The following is a 23,840-nucleotide window of genomic DNA, read 5'->3' on the forward strand; positions in this document are numbered from 1 at the left end:
AGGGGCTAATAAGTACTAATCTTTATGAAAACACCTTGTCTTTAGTCCTCTAATGTCCTGTAATGTATAATTGATTTCATTGCACCAAAATCGCTAAATCGCGAAAATAAAGTGTCACGAAATATCGCTTGTAATATATTCTCTTTCTTCGCGTCACAGTCTCATAAGGCACCTAAAAAGACTAATGCGTCTTAGGAGACTGCAAAGGAGTCATAGAATTCAGAAAACTGATAACTCTTCCCTATCTCTTCTTTCCCAGGGTCTAAACTTTATAGACCATGCCTTGCTATCCTTAAAGAAAAATTGTCAACAGTTTACTCCCGGGAGGTCAACGGAAACCTCAACCGAAAGGAGACAAAAAAATATATTAGAATCCGCGCTGTTTAACAGCCCATCCGCTCTAAATCATCAGTCACATCCTCAAAGAAGCTTTCAATAAAAACACGTTATGGTTAAAATCCATTTCCTTCGACAAACTTTGACAGTGACTCTTTTAGGGGTAGTCATTCCCCGGGGTCTTATCACGCCCCTTCCCTCCTCGCCGCGGGGCTGGCACCAGTCCAGCGAAATAAAGAGAGAAGAGGCCCCTGCTAGCAGGGAACACACATTGGCGACTGCCTTGGGATTGCTTATCCAACATCCGGGCATTGGCCCGGTGCGCTTTCAGATTCGAGGGACCACTGTGACTGGCTTAGCGCTGTTATGGCAACCCTGCCTTAGAGGCAAAACCATAGAAACTAAAAATAAAATAAATACGAAGAAGGTAACATAATATCAATTGATTTGGGATTACAAAGGGCGCACGTAAAAATGTAATATGTCTTTTAGATTTCAACAGTTCTTCGCCACGTGAAAAAATAGCCTTACTCTGTTCGCTATTTCATTGAAACTAGTTTGAAGTGCTGAAGTAATTTTCTTGGCCATTCCGTCGCCACATAAAGGGCCCTATATAACAAAAGCCACAAACACTTTCAGGTTAATTTACAGCGAGGCATTTGTAAGCAGACACGAATATCGCCAATTAGTCAATAAATATACGATAAAGATTTACTTATCGCTATCCCCAGGTAGATAATAAATATCCCATAACGATTTTATTGTTACTTATCGCTATTGCCAAGTAGATAAAAACATCCCATAGATTTTAATTATCGTTATCGCCAGGTAGACAACAAATATCCGATAAAGATTTTATTGTTATTTGTACACATACTTTACAACGGATAAACCAATGTTGGCAAACAAACAGGGCGTGGTCAAGAAATAGGGGAGTGGACAATTACTAGGTAGATCGTATCTACATGACAGATTTGTTTCAGAGTACACAGATAAAAACAAGCCCTTTAGAGAGCCGTAATAAAAATCATAACAAATTAAACGCTCACATTCCCATATTACATGAAGTCTCAACTTCAAATACCAATGACAGGGTCAGTATGGGGGGGGGGGTCCGCATGTAATTAATTTGAGTAATTTCTCGATAGTTCATTTACACCTATTTCAAAAAAGGTTGCACTTGGAGAATACCTGGGGGGCTTCATGGGTATCAAATAAATGAGACAATAAGCGTCAATAAAACAGCCCAGGATTTGAGAATTTTAGCATTCTTTATATTTACCAGTTAACAATCATGTTATTTAGAAACTAGGATACATTCATTTATACGTTTCCCATGAAGCACTGCGGTTTTCAAGAGCAACCTTAATTGAAATAGGTGTGCATTGACATGGAAGTAAAAGAGTAAAGGTTGTGTATTCCAATGTTTTGTTCTGGTTCACACTATACTGACCCTGACATCAGATGTCGAAAACGACCAAGCAAGGGCAGTAGGACCTGAGTCCATTATCAAATGAGCCTGCCAAATAAAACCGCCAAACATTTTCCATTCGTCATGTCATGCACCAAGCCTGTAGATTACAGCACTCTCAATGTCTACAAAAACAATTCCATCAAGAAGCGTTGCGAAATCTGTGCAACCAACTCTAGTTATCGCGTGACACACGAAGAGTTGGCGACTAGCTACAAACAAACAGAGAGGATTCAGGTTTTAGTTCGCAAGTTTATGTCGACGCCTCTATGTTGTAGCCTGATTCCTAGGACCTTATGCTGCGTACACAACTGGAGAGGTTTTGATGCCAGTGTGCCTTAGGCCACATGCACACTGGAGACGTTTTGATGCCATTCTGACTTAGGCCACATACACACTGGAGAGGTTTTGATGCCAGTGTGACTTAGGCTGGAGAGGTTTTGATGCCATTCTGACTTAGGCTGGAGAAGTTTTGATGCCAGTGTGACTTAGGCTGGATACACGTAGAAGTAGTTTTGATGACAGAGCGGATGCAGCCTGTAAGCTGTTGTGCAAAGGACATTAGGAAAACTGGTGTGGACAGACTTTGCTTTCAATAATCCAAAACATAACCATCTTTGGAAAGCTGGTCGCATGGACACGTTCTATTGCATGTAGGGCTGCATGGAAGGGTAACTTTCTTCAATCACATCTCTAGTATCATTATATTTTGAGAATGACGGACGATTATCTTCTCCAGTGTCACCAATGGCTCTTCTAGGGCCCCACAAGGCGTGAGAATGTGGCGCAGGGGTTGTCTAATCCACGGTATCCATTTCGTCCTCTTCTGTGTTCGGCTCCTTGTGTTTACGCATGGATAGTAGCGCTTTCTCGCGGAGTTTCTTCTCCAGGTTTTCGTTATCGTCATCCTCACGCGGCACTGGCGCCTCATCGCTCTCAGAACCCTGGGGAAAAAAGGAATAAGCATGAAGGCTTTTTGTTGTCAACTCTCCAAATCCCTCCGAACACCGAAAAAAAAGTAATAAGCATGAAGGCTCTTTGTTGTCAACTCCCAAAATCCCTCCGAACCCCGAGAAAAAAAGGAATAAGCATGAAGGCTTTTTGTTGTCAATTCCCAAAATCCCTCCGAACCCCGAGAAAAAAGGAATAAGCATGAAGGCTTTTTGTTGTCAATTCCCAAAATCCCTCCGAACCCCGAGAAAAAAGGAATAAGCATGAAGGCTCTTTGTTGTCAACTCCCAAAATCCCTCCGAACCCCGAGAAAAAAAGGAATAAGCATGAAGGCTTTTTGTTGTCAACTCCCAAAATCCCTCCGAACCCCGAGAAAAAAGGAATAAGCATGGAGGCTTTTTGTTGTCAACTCTCCAAATCCCTCCGAACACCGAAAAAAAAGTAATAAGCATGAAGGCTCTTTGTTGTCAACTCCCAAAATCCCTCCGAACCCCGAGAAAAAAAGGCTTTTTGTTGTCAACTCTCCAAATCCCGCAGAACCCCGAAAAAAAAAGGAATAAGCATGAAGGCTTTTTGTTGTCAGCTCTCGAAATCCCCAGATCGAACCGAGAAAAATAGCTCATAAAAATGACGAACGCTGGCTACTACAATTTCGCTATTTACCCAGCTCCTTGATCGCCCGATTCCCATTGATCCCATGGTCGCCTAGTTAAAACAATACCTACGATCTCATCGACCTTAGGATCCACTCGAGCCCCTAGATGTTTTTGATCCTATGATCCCTTCACCCTCGCCGTTCCTTCCAGGCACGGTCTATCCCTCATCTTCCCCAGTCCTTAGCGCTTGCTACACTTTCCCTTCATTCGCACCATCCTACCCTCCAGGCGGTCTATCCCTCATCTTCCCCAGCCCTTAGCGCTTGCTACACTTTCCCTTCATTCACTCCATCCTTCCCTCCAGGCGTGGTCTATCCCTCATCTTCCCCAGCCCTTAGCGCTTGCTACACTTTCCCTTCATTCGCACCATCCTACCCTCCAGGCGGTCTATCCCTCATCTTCCCCAGCCCTTAGCGCTTGCTACACTTTCCCTTCATTCGCTCCATCCTTCCCTCCAGGCGTGGTCTATCCCTCATCTTCCCCAGCCCTTAGCGCTTGCTACACTTTCCCTTAATTCGCTCCATCCTTCCCTCCAGGCGTGGTCTATCCCTCATCTTCCCCATCCCTTAGCGCTTGCTACAATTTCCCTTCATTCGCTCCATCCTTCCCTCCAGGCATGGTCTATCCTTTATCTTCCCCATCCCTTAGCGCTTGCTACACTTTCCCTTTATTCGCTCCATCCTTCCCTCCAGGCGTGGTCTATCCCTCATCTTCCCCATCCCTTAGCGCTTGCTACACTTTCCCTTCATTCGCTCCATCCTTCCCTCCAGGCATGGTCTATCCTTTATCTTCCCCATCCCTTAGCGCTTGCTACACTTTCCCTTTATTCGCTCCATCCTTCCCTCCAGGCGTGGTCATCCCTCATCTTCCCCATCCCTTAGCGCTTGCTACACTTTCCCTTTATTCGCTCCATCCTTCCCTCCAGGCGTGGTCTATCCCTCATCTTCCCCATCCCTTAGCGCTTGCTACACTTTCCCTTTATTCGCTCCATCCTTCCCTCCAGGCGTGGTCTATCCCTCATTTTTCCCAGCCCTTAGCGCTTGCTACACTTTCCCTTTATTCGCTCTATCCTTCCCTCCAGGCGTGGTCTATCCCTCATCTTCCCCAGCCCTTAGCGCTTGCTACGCAGGGTACCTTCCCTGACCCCTTTACTCCTTGGTACTTACATCACTAGTTTTCTGCTTTTCTTTTTGCTTCTTGTGTTTCTTGTCTTTCTTCTTGTGTTTCGCGGAGCCGTGTTTCTTATGCTTCTTGTGTTTCTTCTTCTTTTCTTTGCCTTCTTTCTCAACCCATTCGTCCTCCTCGCCTGACAGAGCCTGCAACAGCACCAACATGAATCAACCCAATGTAGGGCATCATAGGGTCACTTGAAACACATACCAGGCAAAAGGACAAACAAGATCACAGAGGGGGTAATAAAGCACCGTAATGGCTTCGTCCTTGTCAAGTTTAATAAACAGAAAGGAACCAATTTTCCATGATAAAGATTGTATATATGTAGATGATTTACTTGGCTTCCTCTACACATGCATTTCAAGGTCTTTGGACTCGAAATTCCTTGTGAATTCATATTTGAATGTTATCTTTTAGGTTTTCTTCTAGCTGGCTAGATGTTTGAACAAGAATTGATGCGACTGGTCCTCACAAAAGCGATTAAAGCGATTAAAATCAACTTCAGGTATTATAATATACATGTCAAAATTACTCGATTCTGATTGGATGAGAGCAGTGCAGTTTTTAGGTAATGCGTTGCACAAAAAAAGGTAATTCATTGCAGTATTACTGGACGCTGATTAGCTTACAAACGATTGAAAAAAATTTGAAAGGCTAGTTAAACCCAACGAAAATCACTGAAACTCAGTCAAAAGAACAAAGGACACCAAGCAAACACTGTTAGTAAGAAATTTTATTAAGATTTAAGACAAAAAAAATCATACGTTCAAAAGTCACCATATATTCTCGAGTAAATCATCAAAAGTAATGATCCTGGGCTACCTGTGATTCAATCGGTTGAAATTCATCGATTTACAATCGTATTTTGTAAGAACCAATCAGAAATAAAAGCCATCTCGTAGGGGCATCATAGGGGCACTTGAGCACATACCAGGCGAAAGGGCAAACAAGATCACAGAGCGGGTAATAAAGCACCGTAATGGCTTCGTCCTTGTCAAGTTGAATAAACAGAAAGGAACCAATTTTCCATGATAAAGATTGTATATATGTAGATGATTTACTTGGCTTCCTCTACACGTGCATTTCAAGGTCTTTGGACTCGAAATTCCTTGTGAATTCATATTTGAAGGTGATAGGTTTTCTTCTAGCTGGTTAGATGTTTGAACAAGAATTGATGCGACTGGTCCTCACAAAACAAAGTCCCAATAAGCGATTAAAATCAACTTCAGGTATTATCATATACATGTCAAAACTACTCGATTCTGATTGGATGAGAGCAGTGCAGTTTTTAGGTAATTCGTTGCACAAAAAAAGGTAATTCATTGCAGTATTACTGGACGCTGATTAGCTTACAAACGGCTGAAAAAAATTTGAAAGGCTAGTTAAACCCAACGAAAATCGCTGAAACTCATTCAAAAGAACATTAAGGACACCAAGCAAACACTGCTAGTATCTCAAGAAATTTTATTAAGATTTAAGAAAAAAAAATCATACGCTCAAAAAGTGACCATATATTCTCGAGTAAATCGTCAAAAGTAATGATCCTGAGCTACCTGTGATTCAATCGATTGAAATTCATCGATTTACAATCGTATTTTGTAAGAACCAATCAGAAATAAAATCTCGTATCACGCGCTTGACTTTTTGTCGACAAATAATGTGTCTGTTATTTTAATTAACTTCTAAAAGAAATATGACGTAAATCACCCCATTGGGACCCTCCTTTGGTGGCCTCCTTAATACAGGTGACCGCTCGATAGAGGGCACATTCGGGGCTTTCATAAATGACCGTGGGCCGCATAATAGAAATTCGACTGTACTTTTTAATACGGAATCGCACAGTTCAATACTTTTTAATACGGACCAAAGAAATATTTTTATTACGGACCACACAGTTTAAATGCATATGATATAGTTCGCCAGGTGTTCTATACCTTGGACGGAGCTTCCTCTGCTGGCTCTTCATCAGCTGACGGGCTCTTACCCGCCGCCTTACAGGGCGGGGCCTCTTCTTCCCCCATCTCCACATCCACTGGTTTCTTCCTGCCTTCTGAAGGAGAGGGGCTGCCACGCCTACGCACCTCCCGTTTTGGGGATTGTGACAAACTTCGCTTGCGGGCTTCCCGTCTTGGTGGGGAGGCAGAGGGGCTGCGCCGCCGAGGTTCGCGCTTGGGTGGTGAGGGTGAACGGCGGCTACCACGTGACCTCCGTCTGTCCTCAGGAGTGCGGCGTGGGGATGGGGAGGTTCGTTGAGGACGTGACCGCCGAGGGGGAGAGGAGGACGGACGTCTCTCCCTTGACTGGTGGCGTGGTCTTTTGCGAGGCTCGGGGGAAGCAGAATGGCGGTGCCTGGTTTGCCTGGAAATGAGGGAAAAGATCAAAACACAATCTTCATTAAATATCGTCATCATGTAAACATAACTTAATTTACATAACTTTAACAGCCAAAGCAAAAAGAAAGTCAGCATCTGCATGTTTAGGCATTATTTTTTTGCTAGATTTCTTTCCTACATTTGCGACTTCTTTACTGTAGCCACAAAGACAAAATTTCAAAGTGAGGCAAACATGATACAAAGCTATGTAAACTAAGTAAGGCCACTAAAGCAAAACCGAGACTACTAGAACTTGTTTTCCTTGTCTACTAAGCATGGTTCTGTTAGTACAGTCAAAGCTCTTGCAGGCGACTACCTTGGTAATGATAAATTGTGGCGGTTCATTGACTGATTACTTACAAGAGCAAGCGTTTTAAAAGCTTTGATTGTACTGAACGGGAATATGGCCCTCTTTTTGACCCTTACTTTCTTTGTGGTGTTGCTGAACGGCTGCGTGAGCGCCGGCCAACTCGTTTGGCCCCCTTGACAGGCGTTGGCTCATCCGCTGATGATGATGAGGAGGCTGATGGGTCACGCACTCTCTCCTTGCTCGACTTGGTTACTCTCTGAGGCGACTCTGAGTGTGATTGGCGCTCCTTCTTGGCACTGTCACGTCCTTTCCTGTCACGCTCTGGTGAACGTGACACTGAGCGTGATTCAGACCTCTTGCTTCCCTTGGTCCTTTTCACTGCAGATGGAGAAACGGATCTTGAGTTCCGGCCGTTTGACTTTTGTCTGTCTTGTTCCTCAGGTGATGCAACCTTACGGCGTGCCCGACGAGGGGAGGGTGGGGTTGAGGCTCGTTTGCGCTGTGGGGGAGGCAAGGGTGATGAGCGCATTGGAGGTGGGGAATTGGAAGGGGATCGCCGGCGTCTACGGGGTGGCGATGGGCTTGGGGATTTTCTCCTGCGCCTTGGGGGAGGCGAAGGCGTTGGGGAGTCTCGTCTGCGGCGAGACGGTGAGTAGGAATCTCTGCGTCTTCTTCTAGGGGGTGGTGATGGGGATCGCCTTCGCCTTCTTGGCGGTGAATCGTATCTGAAGAGAAATACCAAATAAAAAAGCAGTCAACGAACCAAATATAACAAGCTTTGTTAACTTCAATGATCCAACTTATATCCTAGATTCAGCATTTTCACTAGAATTTTAAGTCAGCAAATACCTGGCACTGATTTGAAGGATAGATCATATTGCAGTTCAAAACAACTTTTGATGAATAAAACTCAATTATTTCTCAATTATTAAGTCCAAAGTATAAGAACATTTTTTAATTTGGTTTAAACCTCAATTTTTATTAATTTTACAAGACACCCTGCTAATTTCAAAATTCACGTTTTTTTTATTTTTCGCAAACTGCAAGAGATGTTGATGTATCTTATTTTTAAATCCCAGCTTTAAATAAATTGGTACAAGTATTATAACTTATTGTGTGATCTTTTCTTTTGCACTTGCCATTTTTAATTAGTAAAACATGCCACCTGACCCAATATAAGCCATAACTATGACTTTCACTGATGCCATGTACAGTAAAGCTGTGCATTGGTAGTACCGTTGGTAGAGCCTGTTCCTCTCACCACTGGTTTTTCGGTTTCAATGTGAGCTCTGTTTGTTGGCTCTTGTTTTTGCTGAGGGTTTGTCTCCAGTTTCTCGTTTTCCTCCCTCCACAAAAACCAGCAAATTCAATCGAAGCAGTGTGTTCTGTGGTCAGATAGGCGTTGTATATGTATGTTAGCTGCTTGAGGCAACTGCTACGCCCTCGACTTGACCACACTGTATTTGCACCCTCGTAATCCAGCATTACAGCTGCAGGGAGGGAGAATGCTTCACAAATGTACTTTTTAAACTTACCTTTTTCTGTCTCGGCATGGTGGGGATGCCTCCCTCCTCCGCCTGTGTTCTGGGCTCCGTCGTCTCCTATCTCTTGGTGACTCAGACCTTCTGTCTGGGGATGAGTCTGACCCCGACGCGCTTCTCCGTCGGCGCCTGGGCGAGGCATCTCTACTCCGCCTCCTCCTCATAGGGCTCCGCCGTCTTCGATCTCTGGGTGACACTGATCCCTTTTTGCGTTCTGGTGGCAAGCCTGAGTCAGATTCTGACTCTGAAGAATTGTGCTTCCTGTAGCTTCGATTTGCCATCTTTTTGGATTTTGGAAGAGGTGGGGACTTTTCTTTGGGGTCTTCTTTTTTCCGTTCTGGTGAAGGTGAGGGAGAGAGGGAAGGTTGTCGCACAGGGGAGTCCTGGACATCTCTCTTTTTGTACTCTGAGCGGTGGTGGGATGGTGGCGGTGAGGCGGACCCTATCGTCTTCTTGATGGGAGGAGGACTAGGGCTTGTCTTCTCAGTTTTTACCTGTACTTTTGAAAGTGCTGGTGACTTGGATTTAGAGTGCCGTGGGCTTGCACTTTGGGATCTGGATCTGGACCGTGCTGGGCTTGACTTTATCCTGGGTTTGGTGCGAGGTGGTGAGGGGGACAAGCTTTTTGGACTTTTAGACCTTCTAATTGAAAAAAAAAAAAACATACAAAACATTAGACATATAGTTAAAAATAACTTAATTTGATTGTATTTAATATGTGGCTCATAGAAAATCAATCAAAGCGCATACTAAAAGAGGTTTATTTTTTACTTTAGGCAATCTAGCACGAAACATGAATAATTTTATATATGATATTCTAGTATCACCTGAATGCCAATATTTAAAAAAAAGTGTTGCGAAAGCAAGATGGCACAAATATTTTCTTGGAAACAAAAGGAATCAATCTAAAAATTCTACCCATTTTGAAAATCATGGTTAGTGCAGAAAAATGTTATTCTTGTTATTATGTTATTCTCCTCTCTGTTATTAATCTTCATCTTTCTTTCTACCTCTATCTGTATATGTGTACCACTTTTTGCTATAATGTAAAAAAATAATGAAATAAAAATTCTGCTCAGTTTAGTACCTTGCGGGGGAGCGACGGCCTGGTGATTGTGAGCTCCAGCGAGATGTGCGTCTTGGGGGTGACCTGCGTCTTTCCCTGAAGGGTGACCTGCGTCGGGGTGGAGGGGAGTAGGAGCGCTTTCTCCTGTCAGGACTGCGAGATCTGGATCTGGAGTATGAAGATGAGCGAGATCTGGAGCTAGAACGTGATTGGCTGCGCTTCCGGCCTTTATCTCTGGACCTAGATAACATTTCAGCATTAATGGGCTACAACATTTATAGGGTACAATTCCATGAGAAAATCTGAAGCTTCCTCATTGCATGTCAGTCTTCATAGCAATGCAGGTTCTCTTATATCCTCAATAACTATGTCAAAAGTCAGTCAGTCAATCAAATTTATAGCCATGGAAAGCCGAAAAATGACAAAATCCATAAGTTGTGTATGCCACCCACACTTGAATTATATTCATGTTTGTAAACAAATTATAGTTATATGAATCCAGGTAAGTAAACTTACCTTCTGTAGGAATCACGTTCTTTCTTTATGTCTGAAGAAAAATATAAATGGACTGAGAGTTGTAGACTGAGAGCTGTATAGCTAATGACTAAAGGCTGCTCCTGGAGGGAGGGGTGGGGGATTTTTGTGTGTGAAAGACAATTTATTCCAGTAGCACAATAAATTAGCGTGAATCACAGTGAAATTAAATTTAAATAATAACGGCTCAAATACAATTTAGAGATTTCAAAAACATTATTCACATTTTTTATTTTTACCTTTGTGTGCGGCTTCCCTTGCACGGCCATCACGGGGTTCCTGCAAAATTATTTATCCTCACTCAAAAAGGGTGACAATTCTATTTGAAAGAATATAATACAAGGCAGGGACAATGGGACTAAAAAGGAACTTAAGTTATGGATGTTCTCAATGTGTATTTGATATCAAACTGGCAGTGGAAATAAAGATAGCAAAACTGTCAACACATCTACCCCCTTAATGTGCAATAGGTGCAACCCTTAACATTAACAAAATGTTTGCTTCAACCCATCAGATGCAAAATCTTAAGACAGACTGATTGAGCCAACAAATTTCAGTGCCTAGTTTGCATTGTTCTCAGTCTAGTTGCGCTGTAGAGCCCCAATGTCTTTCATAACTACAGTTATCATCCCTGCAATGGGTCTTACCATTTGGTGGGGGGATTGGGCGGGGTTACAGTAGGGTAGGGGGAGAGGGGGTACACAGGGTACATCTTATACAATGATTAATGACTCAAGGTGATTGGATACAAATTGTTTATGATTGTTGTTATTTTTATTTAAAAGATATGGTGAATGATGCAATAAATGTACATTCAATTCAACAAAATGGGACATAGATAACCATCCAAACTGCTATATCTGGGTCAGCCCTTTGGCTTGGAGCAGAATTGCTTTACCATTCCATTACTTATTTTATTGCACCTTCAAAAATCCCTTCCAGGTGGCTTTAATTCTTAAGTATATGATGTCATCACAAAATATGATATCATCTTAGTATTTGAGTTTATCTAGCGAAAAGACTTTTCTTATAGTGAAAAAAGTGGGTTTTGCCTATTCAGACAGACCACCCAGGATCTTCTTTTTATAGGACTAAATAGGGGTTAGCAAGGGGGAATGCAAATTAATTAATATATTCATTTATGATTATATGATAATATTTTATTCCCAGGTTGTAATACACTACAATATTCAAATTCGCATATTTACATATTCACTTTTCTGTGTTGATTTAAAAGCAAGGTCTACCAAATAAGAAAGAACATAAGAAAATATTGTCAAAGATAAATTCTGATTTTCTTTGAATCAGTACAGCAACACTTTGCTTTTTCCAAAATTACTATTAGAATTAAAACCAGTAACAAAGGTGGAGTGCTACATTGTTTATATGTTTACTGTTTAGTTAAAAAGCTACATTTTAACTAAGAATTACAGAAGATATTATTAAAAATTTTAATTAAATACAACTAATAGAGCCAGTAGTAGGAAAACTAATTTGAGGATAATGGATTTGAGAATTCAAATGCTTATTTTTTCTCCAGAATCTCTATCTAGTTCTTTCAGGTACTATTCTTAAACTCAAATTGGTTACAGCTTTTGAACGGGGCTATTTCTCATACATAGATCTTAATTGTTGTCATCTTTACGCTTTAAGGCTCTAATGAAATAAAATTAAAGATATTTAAAGACTTTTTAAGGACCCACATGGACCACCACTCGGATAACTAGGAGCTCCCAACTACTCCTACCCTCTACCTTGCCTCACAGATCTAAAAACCTTCAGTGCCCTGTAATACCTTGCTGCTGAGCAGTCTACGAGGTAGAAGACCCTGTGGGGCGTCTAAGAGCTTGGTAACCAGCGCGGTGATGGCCTTTGCAAGCTTGCGGTCTCCTGCTTCCACAAGATGCAAGTGGTCGGTATGGTAGAATGACTCCTCCAGAGTCCCATCCTCTCTCACCCAATCATCATCTGGCCGTAAAAAGTGCACATCTGCAAACTCATCAGAGAAATCTATGAGCTCTTCCAGTTGTCTGTTCACCTCGCTGATCTTTTTGCGGCGGAAAGATGGATACAAGTCTCGAGGAAGAAGACCTGTCACTACAATGGTAGTAGACGGCGACTTGGATTGAATGAACTGGACTATTGCCAGAATCCCTCCTACAATATCAGACGCATGGTCTGTGTTCACATTGTTTGTTCCACAGTGCAGGACAAGAATCCTTGGTGTACTCTCCAACTCGCCATTTTGCAATCTCCACAAGACATGTTGGGTACGGTCACCACCTATCCCGAAGCTCAGTGCTCTCAGGGGCCTGAAGTATTCCCGCCAGACACTAGCGTAACGGGTTAGTCCCTTAATGATGGAGTCGCCCACAAGGAGCACTTGATTCATAGGTGATGACGTAAGCCGTGAGTACTGTTCATGCGTCTCTTGCCACCTAGGGGTGTAGCGGTCTACTGGTGTTGTTGCTGTGGTGTGTGTGGTGCTATAATAGGGAGTTGAAGGTGTCCTTGGTGTGTTTCTACCCTGAGAATCATCAGGAGTTGAATCTGACATTTTGGTACCAAGCCTTCTGTGGTCAAAACTTCCTGTAGTGTGCCTTTTTGTTCTTGGTATTCTTTTATCAATTTCCAAACTTCGATGGATCACAATTTTCTTCTTTCGGGTTATAAATGGTGTATTATCATCAAGGTCCCACTTTATCCTAGAGCATTCAGACGACGGTCTTACAGGAGTGTGCCCAACAGCTACTGTCTTAGGGGAATCACGGGAGATGTCCAGATTTTCTGGGGATTGTGACCTGGTAGTTTTGTAACTTATTTCCAAATTCTTTTTTCTCTTGATTTTAACTGGCCTGTGTGCACTTTCCTCCCTTTCTGATGAAGTACTGGATTCTCCGCTTCGCCACTGTCTCTTGCGTCTAGGTGATGTGACTGGAGAGGAACTTAATTCCCCCGGCTCTAAAGACCTATTGGGTTTTGACTTTTCCCCACTCTTGTCAACGACTCGCTTGTTCTCTTCAGAAGCTTCCTCAGACTCAGAAGATAGCAACTGTGATTTTAGGTGCTGTAACAAAATATTGAAAGTAGATTGATAATTAGCCTTATCAGTTAATTTCTGCTAAATGACTGCATTATATATACAGTTTATTAGACAGTAAAGTCATATTTAAGCAATATTGACAATAAATACTCCTTAAGAAAATATAAAATAAATATATCTTAAATACATACAAGAATAGCTTAGTTTATATGTCATAGCATTGAATGATCACAGCATTGAATGATCGTTCTCAAAAATCACTCAAAATTAAAATCATTTCCAACAACATAACATATGCCAAGATAGCTTGATTCAATACAATGGAGGATTACATTATAAAGAAGGTTATTCAATTTCCCAAACTGTGGCAAAAATCTATTTTAAGCTTTATGTGTTCAACAATTAGCTAGTCACCCCCTTAGCAGAAGACCAACTAAATTCCCAATGCAAATTTATTTTTATTGGTGGTGCTTTAACCAAGAAAAAATATCAAACAATGATGAGAGTAACTTGTCTACAAGCATACTGACCTTGGGCTAAAGGGAGCCATTTCCATTGCCTTCCAGGGGATAACTGATTTTATTTTCTTCATTGACGTATCTGGCTTCTCAAAGCAGAAAATTCTCAATATTTTCCAGAAGCGTCAGGGAGGCGAAATGCATTCAGACATATTACTCCCAGCATTGTAAAAAGGCATGCATGAATGATGCAAGCCAATAATAAAGATAGCTATACTGTAGGTTACTTATTGCCAGAGACAACTAGACCCCAAGATGTTATAGAAGCCAATATTATAAGAGTAAAACAAGTCAAAGCATAAGATAACTCTTTTCAAGTGTGTAGTTAGAATTGAGTGCTGGGGTATTTGAAAAATCATAACAAAACAATATTTGGAGCTAGCAAAGTTAATGTTTAGAATTGAGTGCTGAAGTATTTGAAAAAATCATAACAAAATAATATTTTGAAATCAGACAAATGGAGCTAGCAAAGTGTGTATATATGTTTTTTCAAGTGTGTAGGTTAGAATTGAGTGAAGGGGTATTTGAAAAATCATAACAAAATAATATTTGGAGCTAGCAAAGTTAATGTTTATCAGTACCCAGAAACACCTCTCAGTTGCCATTTTGCATTGTCCATCCTCTGTTTGCACTGGTATGTTCAGAATAGTTTTTTTTTATAGTAGTCAAGGGGTTGTTCTTATATTTTGCAAGAGTTCTTTGCATATCATACAAGACCACTAAGATTGTAAATACTTACCGCACTCTCTGCTAGAAGCACTGCTGCCTCCGTGGCTTTCCTGACCTCATCTGGGAGACTAGAACTCCCTGTGAGGTCCTCGACACCCGTACTGTCAGCTTCCGCTTGCATTAACTCCCCCTGGCGCTTAAGATTGGCTTGGATGCGTTCTTGCTCAAGCTGTGATAAGAAAAGAAGTATTTGAGAATCCCTGATTCTACGACACCTAGAAGTGACATTTATTTAAGAGCTCGAATTTGCAAATACAATGAAAAAATTGGATTTTTGCAGACAGCCATTCAAAATTGATAGTGAATTCAGCAAATAAAACTGAAAAAAACCTTTAGATGCACAACATTTATAATTTTCCCCACAGTAAAACTTTTGAGAGCTGGTAAGTACCAGGGTACAGTACAGCCTGCAGGAAACTCAACATTTTGTGAGTTCTGTGTTTTTTTTGCATGTAGTTTGAGTGTAATCAGATTCATACACTCAAACTACACACAACTTGGGTGGAATACACACACAAAACTACATGCACCTGTTTGCTTCATTAACTTCTACAAAATCCCTTTAGAGTATCTGAAGCTACAACTCAATGCCATGCGTTTTTATGCGAAAAGAAAACTTGGGTGTCTGATGGGCGTTTAGCATTTGATGTGATAGAATTCTGGTATTCTGCTATTAAACAACTTTAGCTTTACTGATCTCTACATACTTCATGCCTAATTTGGCTAACACAAGTAGTTTTACCAAGCGAAAGTAGAAAGTTGTTTTTGTACTGATAAGAAGGAATGCGAAGGTTACCGAAGCAGTGTCAAACTATTATATTTAGCTGTGCTCAGTGCTAATAAAATCACTGCAAAATCTTTAGTCTTTTTCTTTAGTCCATTTCTCAGATGGTGTTAGTTTGTACTTCACAATGTGTTGAAGGGATAAAAGCGAATGTTGTGTGTTGATCTTCTTTCAGTTTGTCAAACAACGGAAGAGTACCAAACGCTGTTGAAAATATCACTGTTCTTAGCCATTTTATGAAATTGCACAGAAATAACAACAAAAGCCTTTGCCTAGACAATTCACAAATCAATTTGGCGTCAGTAACTAGTAACGCAGGAGAGAAGTTCTTGATGCACGAAAGGAATAATGTAAAAGTTGTGCACTGATGGGGCTTTATTTTTGTCAAACAGCGAGATAGAACCGAAGGCGTCTATCTGCCGCCATACTGAATCGTCCTGCTAAAATATCCTTTGCATTATTAAATTTAGGAAAAGATTTGTTTCACTTCTGAGTCAAACAAAGTATAGTAGTCTATTATGCCAATTATAAGATCATGACAATAAGACGATTGTCGTGTGAAAAACAGTACTGCCTTAGGTAAAACACATAGGGTCACTTAACATCCCTTCACCACACCCATCCCATGTGTGAGTTTTACCAACAACAAATGAACATGCCACGTCACACCGTTTCGTCATTGTATACAAAGTCTCGCCGGCTAGAAGATCAGTCCAGTCTTGTCACTGTATACAAAGTCTCACCGGCTAGAAGATCAGTCCAGTCTTGTCACTGTATACAAAGTCTCGCCGGCTAGAAGATCAGTCCAGTCTTGTCACTGTATACAAAGTCTCGCCGGCTAGAAGATCAGTCCAGTCTTGTCACTGTATACAAAGTCTTGGCGGCTAGAAGATCAGTCCAGTCTTGTCACTGTATACAAAGTCTCGCCGGCTAGAAGATCAGTCCAGTCTTGTCACTGTATACAAAGTCTCGTCGGCTAGTCAGACACTACATGTAGTTGTTTGTCACTTGCATGACATGATGTTGTGTTTAGGGAGTGTCGTAAATTTCGCTTGTTGAAAACGCTGTGATGAAACACTGGCATGTTAATGTCGGCAGCAACTAAACTATGACTGTTTTCTATTGCTATTAAACTCGCGCATCAAACAGACCCCTTGAAAAAGAATCCTCTATATCCTCCAAAATCGGTGAAAAAGAATCCTCTATATCCCAGCTTTAATTTAAGACGAATAACGTCACAATCAGTAAAGTAGTCAATTAGTTTGGGCTGTATGCAAGCTGAGAGAGGGAAGTGACAATTTATCTTTGCGTGCCTTTGCAAAACAAAGACAGTGTAATGTCAGCGGCAACTAAACTATGACTGTTTTCTCTTGCTATTAAACTTGCGCACTAAACAGACCCCTTGAAAAAGAATCATCTATATCTTAGCTTTAATTTGCTATTAAGTACACCGCAATCGGTAAAGTAGTTGATTAGCTTGAGCCGTACGCAAGCCGTGAGAAAGAATAACGTACCACATTGTTTTTATGCATACATACTGTATGCTTCAACTAAAACATCCTTGGTTCATGTGGTTTTCGTATAAAAGTATTTTTGGCATTATCTATAGTTCTCCCTGCATTAAAACTTTTAAGGAACAAAAGCCAACATTCCTGCATAAGAATGGAAAACTATACACACATATTGTGTAGTACACTCAGCCATTTACCTGCAAAATCAGCTTATGCACTACACTCAAAATACATGCAAAAAATGTGTGGGACGCTGTTAAGTTTCTTCCAGGCTGTACTGTAAGTCTCACATACAGGAGAAAGTGTATTATTATCATATATATTAACATCACTTAAAGTAGATATACCAGTCTAAAGACCAGCGCCATCATAGGATAACAGCTCTGGTGAGTAACAACTGGATTTCATCTGGCAAGACAAGAAAGCCTGTGGCTCAGGGATAAGAGCCCAGAACGTCGGTGCCTTGCAATTGTACAAACACTGCAATGATCTAAAAGAGCCACTGCAAGAAAACATTTGGTGGCCATATGTACCCCACAGGAACCACACCTCTAAGGTTTGAATATGTCATATGTCATTATCAGCATTAGGCCGATAACCAACGAGAGCGCAGCAGTAAGTAACAGGTATTGAAAAAGTAGACGGGGAAAACATATGCACACTTGCCATAAATCTATTACTTTATTTAAACCATAGAGGTGAGCTCCTGTGCATTACCCTAGCAATGTTCCTAAGTATGAGAAAGCATCCATTTCCATTAACTGATCTGGGAAAGCTGTTGCAATATTTTTACCGAATTCGGTAAGTAAAGCATAAGATTAAAGGCAATACGAAAGGCAAACAAGGCAAATATGTGCTCAAATGACCCTAAATTACAAATTACATTTTTGAGGCCGCTTATGCATAAAAATGATCGAAACTTTCACAACAAACAGATACATTATCCAACTTCATGACAAAATTGTCATTTTAGTCATATCTAAAAGAAATTCGAGGAATTTAGCTAATTAGCGCAGGCTGTCAATAAAGCTGAAAATGCCTTTTTTCGCTCTAGAGCGGACGCGTTTCAATGTAACCCAATATAAATTCAGTATAAAATACCTAAGGATAAAATAAAACTTTTAAATCAGAGTGCGCCAAAAAAATTGAAATGCGAGAAATTAGTTTTGAAAAATCATAATTCAAGTTTCGCTCAAGATTATTCCGCATTGAAAAATAAATTGATGGCGCACTCTGGGTTTCTAAATTGTGCCTACTTTTTGATTGCCAAGTTTCAGTTCAATCCTGATACAGATAGAGAGTATTTTGTGAGTCTACATGTCTTTGTCTCAAGTTGAATCCAGGTAATTAAGCACATTTCTTCTCCACATTCCTTCTCAAACCTGAGCCTGCTGTATCGAAAACAGCGGGAAAACATTCAAAATGCACGCTTTATAAGGCTATAATGACCAGATACAGAGCTCTATTTTTCCCATGAAACCAATCACATGCCGTTCTGGAGACGCCGCATAGCAATTGTCACAGAGAACAATAGAGTCCAGCGCTCTTGTCATGACCCGGTGAGCTTTATCGCCTTGCAGATTTGTTCGAATGCAGTTTCTGCTAACGAAATGTGAAACAAAATTTGTTGTTTATATTCAACAGCTTGAAAATTTATTATACTCCCCAGACATAGTAAAATTCTAAGAATAAAGGGAAGGGTCGATAGGATCAAACGCACTATTGTTTTGCGCGAGCGGCAAGTGGCACATCAGTAATATATGAAATCGGAGAGCTTCTGGTGACAAAACTTCAATCATTTCCTGGGAATCGTGACTTTGGATAGGGGATTTGGTCAATATGTGTCAAAATAGCTGCATGGGTTCACTTTGATGGCCATTGTTTTCGAAGCTTGAGTATAAAGTATTGGCGCGAAACTTTCCTTAGCAACGCAACTTTGATTTAGAATATCTAAAAAATGAAAAGCACTAAGACGCTCAAATTTCCAGGACTTTGTATTAATATTATATGCAACTGAATGTTAAAATTTAAAGGCAAGTCGTCTTTTCTTTCGTACTGCCTTAAGAGATTTATTTTTCTTATTTGCCTTTCAATACCAAATGAGAAAAAAAACAAGGAGTGGCTGATATGGGCTATCTGATATGCATGATCACCTATAAGGGGAGCCTGTTTTGAATGACTTAATATAACACAAACCAAAACAGCTTTCCTCTGCACGAAATAAACCCTACAATTGAATGTCTGCCACCTTTTCAACAAAATATCCTATATAAATAGGACTCTAATATCCGGCCAAAAACAAACTATTTTTGAAGTTGAGCCTGGAAGAGTCATTTCTATGACACAGAGTCCAGCCTAGCCCTATTTATGTCAAGTCCTGGAAGAGTCATTTCTATGACACAGAGTCCAGCCTAGCCCTATTTATGTCAAGCCCTGGAAGAGTCATTTCTATGACACAGAGTCCAGTCTAGCCCTGTTTATGTCAAGCCCTGGAAGAGTCATTTCTATGACACAGAGTCCAGGCTAGCCCTATTTATGTCAAGCCCTGGAAGAGTCATTTCTATGACACAGAGTCCAGGCTAGCCCTATTTATGTCAAGCCCTGGAAGAGTCATTTCTATGACACAGAGTCCAGTCTAGCCCTGTTTATGTCAAGCCCTGAGAGCCAATGCTATATTTCTTTTTAACTTTGACCACTTTTTTTAAAATCACTTTTACATACATACACACCTTTCTCTGTTTTATCTCTTCTTTCTTTTTCTCCAAGAATTCAGTTGGTATGCCGCCAATGTTTTCCTGTGCGCTGACAAGCAATTCCCAAAGTTCGCCCATGAAGATGCGCGCATTCTTGGCCTGAAGGAAGCCAGTGATGTTGATCTGCATGACCTTGGGGTCAGGATGCTAAAAACACAAAACAACACAAACACATGCTATGATTTTGTCTCACCTTAGTAATAAAATCACAAGTTGATAGCCAGTGAGTTATATCACCAATTTCACTAAAAATAGATCAAAACCTTTTTTTTAAAGAAGACATGGCTTTTTAAGGGGGTTTTAACCAGGTAAGCTGAGGGAATTTTTTTAATGTGCTATAGTCAACCCCTGCTTAGTAATTACTTAGAATATATCAAAATATATCATGTACCTAGTGTGGAACTAAAAACTCAAAACTAAAAAGAGCCTGTTATATGGAACAACCTGTATAAAGTTCACAGAAGAAATTAACATGGGGACATTTGGGTGTCAACTAACATGTTATATTATGTGGAGGTTTCACTGTAGAAGTGTATTATTATCATATATATCAACATCACTTATTTAGGTAGATATACCAGTCTAAAGACCAGCGCCATCATAGGATAACAGCTCTGGTGAGTAACAACTGGATTTCATCTGGCAAGACAAGAAAGCCTGTGGCCCATGGGCTAGAGCCCAGAAAGTCGGTGCCTTGCAATAAGATCATTTGCTTTTGTAAATCACACTTTTAATATAATCGATTGTGTTTCAAATACAAGAACTGTATAAGAAACCGGTGGATTTTCCCAGGAGATTGCAGTAAATGTATAGGAAGTTTCGATTTGTTTTGTGGGGAAATATAGGCTAAAAACCGGGAGTCTCCCACAAAAACTGGGAGAGTTGGCAGTTATGAAAGTGATTGTAGGACAGCTTAAATATGATTCCAATTCTCATATATGAGAATACAATTTAGACTTTCATAAAGCAATTACCATTTTCGTACTCCTTTGCTGTCTAATTCATTCCTTGTTATCTTTATGAAACTACTTTCTCTTAACTATATCCCACTTTGCCCAAGAAGCAGGGCTTGTATTCGACATTATTGATTTAGTGGTCGTTAGAACCATGAACTACGAACTGGGCATTATTTAGTGGTCGTTAGCCACAAACCTTCTCAGATTCAAGCATGTTGAAAACGAACTCCAGGACAACATCGTCCTCGAACCCCAACATGTCGGTGATCCGTTTGGTAATCCACGGCTTTAAGACGTCCAGATTTATCTTCTCCATATCCACCTTTACAGGGAAAGGAACATCGATAACAGTTTTAAAATCAATTGAAAAAAAATACCGCAAATGTGTGTAGCATCAAAGACTGCGCGAGAATAATGTAAGTTAACCTTTTTATCCAAGACATCCTCGAATCGTATGGATTTTAGTAACTTCTTCTGCTTGTCTCTGAAACGGTTATCCTGCTCAGCGCTGGTGCCCTTAAAGACAAGATACAGATAACAATTACACGACGTTTCTAAGAACCTTTGTCGGTATAAAAATATTAAAAATCAAGGTTTTGAGGGACTCACTCGAAAGAACCCTGCGTCCGCCATCTTGAGAAGAAAAGCGACGCGCTCACGTGGGAAAGTCTACCCAGAATGCAATACTCAGACCAGTCGATAAATCGTCGCGATTGGCAACTTTGTCTCGGCAAGATTTCGGGCAATCAAACGAATCGTTTCTCTGTGATCTTAAGAAATTGAATAACCTTTATACTGTCATGTCTCAAAAACATCTTATTTTAGTCAATCTCTATTAGCAGATTTGTGTATGGTTAAAATTATGAAAATAATTTGATCCTTAAAACTCGGAAGAGTTTAATTTGCAATACTCGTGATTTATTCGGAGGTAAGCGAAAGGTTATTGAGCAATAAGCCAAAGCACATGTAACATGGCGGACGAGGCAGACTTGAAAATCGATGAGCGTCTTGCAAGCCATTCCTCGTATTTTAACTCATTAGTTCAGTTAGTCCCTACAAAGTTCTACCTTCCTGATAACGATGAAGAGAAGGGTGGAAAATTCTACAAGAATAAGGGAAAGCAAGCACCAAAACAGTCGATAAAAGAATCGTCCCGCAAAGCGAAGAAACGAAGATTAGACCCCGAGCAACCGAAAAGTGCATTGGATTTACAGGATGGTAAAGCAAATAAACGCGAGTCTAGCGACTCAGGAAACGATTCAGCCGAAGAGGAAGGTGATAATGATGGTGGATTTAGCGTGGAGAAGGTCGCAAGCGGTAAAATTAGCGATCTGAGAGCTAAGTTACACGAAAGAATTGAAATGCTACAGTTGAAAAGGAAATCAAGTGAGAAACACACAGATCGACCCAAAAAGAAATCAAAATCTGAAATAAAAGCAGATAAGAATAAAAAGCACGAGACCTCACGGAAGATAAATGAAAAACATGAGAAGAAGCCTAATAGAGTTTTGAATGACAAAGGGGAAGTTGTTTTTAGTAAGTTCGATTTTATGGAAAGGACAAAAGAAAAAGGTGTTACCCATGGAAGCAAGGCTAGAAATTATAAAACATTGCTGGCTAAAGCAGAGAGACAGCAAAAGAAACTTGAGGATCTAGCCCAAGAGAACCCCAGTAAGGCACTGGAACTTAAAGAACGTATTGCTTGGAGGGGGGCATTAGCAAAAGCAGAGGGCATTAAGCAAAAGGACGATCCTAAACTTATAAAGAAAAGTCTGAAGAGAAGGGAGAAACAAAAAGAAAAGAGCAGAAAGCAATGGAAATCAAGAATTGAACACACTCAGAAACAGAAGGAGGACCGACAAAAACAGAGACAGAAGAATTTGAAGGAGCGCTCATTAGCTAAGAAGGGAAAAGGGATGAAGGGGAAGCCTAAGAATCCTAAGAAACATAAACCAGGATTTTAGTGCTTAGCGTTTGGAACAGATCGTACTGTGGGTTACAGTAAAAGGGCTCTATCGCTAATGAATAACTTCCATTCACACCAGGTGATCAGGTGGGAAGGGCGGGGAGCAATACAGAGACATTAAGAAATAATAATAATTGTTTGGTGGGAGGGGGGTTATAGTCAGGTCACTTCTAGTCATTTCCTTAAAACTTTTTAAACTCACTCACTCACTATCCATTTAACGTCAGAGTTCACCTATTGGCAGGTGTGACGGCGCATGGGGTTCACCTATTGGCAGGTGTGACGGCGCATGGGGTTCACATGGGGTCGTGCAGATTCTTTAAGGCACCCCATGCTTTATGGTCAGATGCCACGCTTGCCTCCAGTCCAGCCATTTTGAGATCGTTAGGCGTGGCATCCGACCATGTCTTCCTAGGTCTTCCCTTCTTCCTACGTCCTCCTGGCTTGAAATTTCCGATGGAGGGCACAGGTGCTTAGCGTTTGGAGCAAATCTTGCTGTGGGTTTAAAATATTTGGGAATGTGCCCCTTTGCAGATACATAATTGCAACGGTTCCTTATTATCATCTACCTTGCTTCCTCTTTATGAATTTCAAGTTTTGATCTTGTCTGAAATATTTGGTGTTCTTATAGAAACAGGAACATGGAAAGAAGGAATTTGTGTCACAACTTAGCAGAAACTGGTGCATGTCTCACCATTGTACAGTTTTTACCCAGAGCACAAAAGTACCAAGCTTTTGCATAAGTGTTAAGAGGTGCCTGTGGAGGAAGGTAACTATCACATGGTATGGGACACAGGAAACAGTGCATGGAAGAAGAAAAAAATGTATTTTGAGAAACCATTGGATAAATATTATGAATATTTTTTACTATTGTTGGGTTTTGAAGGTTGCTCTTATAACCAGATTATCGGCATACCCCGATACTAATATAACCAGGTTCCCCCTCTAAAAGAAATCCAAGACCGTCTACAAACAAAATAATTCTATCAGTTTAAGATGAGATTTTCAAGAATATAAGCCACCAATTCGAAATCACAGACAGTGTACCATCAACTTAAAATTTGGATGCTTTTATTTTAACTTTGGTTATCTTATTTGTTTTCAAATAAGTTTACAGTATTTGATACGTAATAATATATATTTCACGTTGTGAATAGTACTTGATATGAA

General features: G+C 40.7%; 2 protein-coding genes across 3 annotated transcripts; one reads left to right on the top strand and one right to left on the bottom strand.

Moving 5' to 3' along the window:
• Positions 1 to 1,178: 1,178 nt before the first annotated feature.
• LOC5503648 (serine/arginine repetitive matrix protein 1) lies at positions 1,179 to 21,422 on the bottom strand. Of its 2 annotated transcripts, XM_032371942.2 has the most exons (14): positions 21,314 to 21,422; positions 21,131 to 21,220; positions 20,901 to 21,026; positions 19,725 to 19,895; positions 14,711 to 14,869; positions 12,206 to 13,477; positions 10,650 to 10,689; positions 10,393 to 10,423; positions 9,898 to 10,116; positions 8,805 to 9,452; positions 7,386 to 7,994; positions 6,522 to 6,945; positions 4,581 to 4,730; positions 1,179 to 2,751 (listed from the first exon to the last, which is right to left on the bottom strand). In XM_032371942.2, the coding sequence occupies exons 1-14, from the start codon at positions 21,335 to 21,337 to the stop codon at positions 2,605 to 2,607; spliced, it is 4,110 nt and encodes a 1,369-aa protein (XP_032227833.2). In that variant the 5' UTR covers positions 21,338 to 21,422; the 3' UTR covers positions 1,179 to 2,604. The 2 variants fall into 2 exon arrangements, with proteins under 2 accessions (XP_032227833.2, XP_001624661.3); XM_001624611.3 differs by lacking the exon at positions 12,206 to 13,477 and having other exon boundaries at positions 21,314 to 21,420.
• Positions 21,423 to 21,521: 99 nt separating this feature from the next.
• LOC5498590 (ribosomal RNA-processing protein 14-C) lies at positions 21,522 to 23,537 on the top strand. Its single transcript, XM_048722031.1, has 2 exons — positions 21,522 to 22,914; positions 22,948 to 23,537. Exon 1 carries the CDS (start codon positions 21,676 to 21,678, stop codon positions 22,666 to 22,668), a length of 993 nt encoding a protein of 330 aa, XP_048577988.1. The 5' UTR covers positions 21,522 to 21,675; the 3' UTR covers positions 22,669 to 22,914; positions 22,948 to 23,537.
• The last annotated feature ends 303 nt before the right edge of the window (positions 23,538 to 23,840 follow it).

The sequence above is a fragment of the Nematostella vectensis genome, chromosome 14 (genome assembly GCF_932526225.1).
Source record: "Nematostella vectensis chromosome 14, jaNemVect1.1, whole genome shotgun sequence".
Taxonomy (NCBI): domain Eukaryota; kingdom Metazoa; phylum Cnidaria; class Anthozoa; order Actiniaria; family Edwardsiidae; genus Nematostella; species Nematostella vectensis.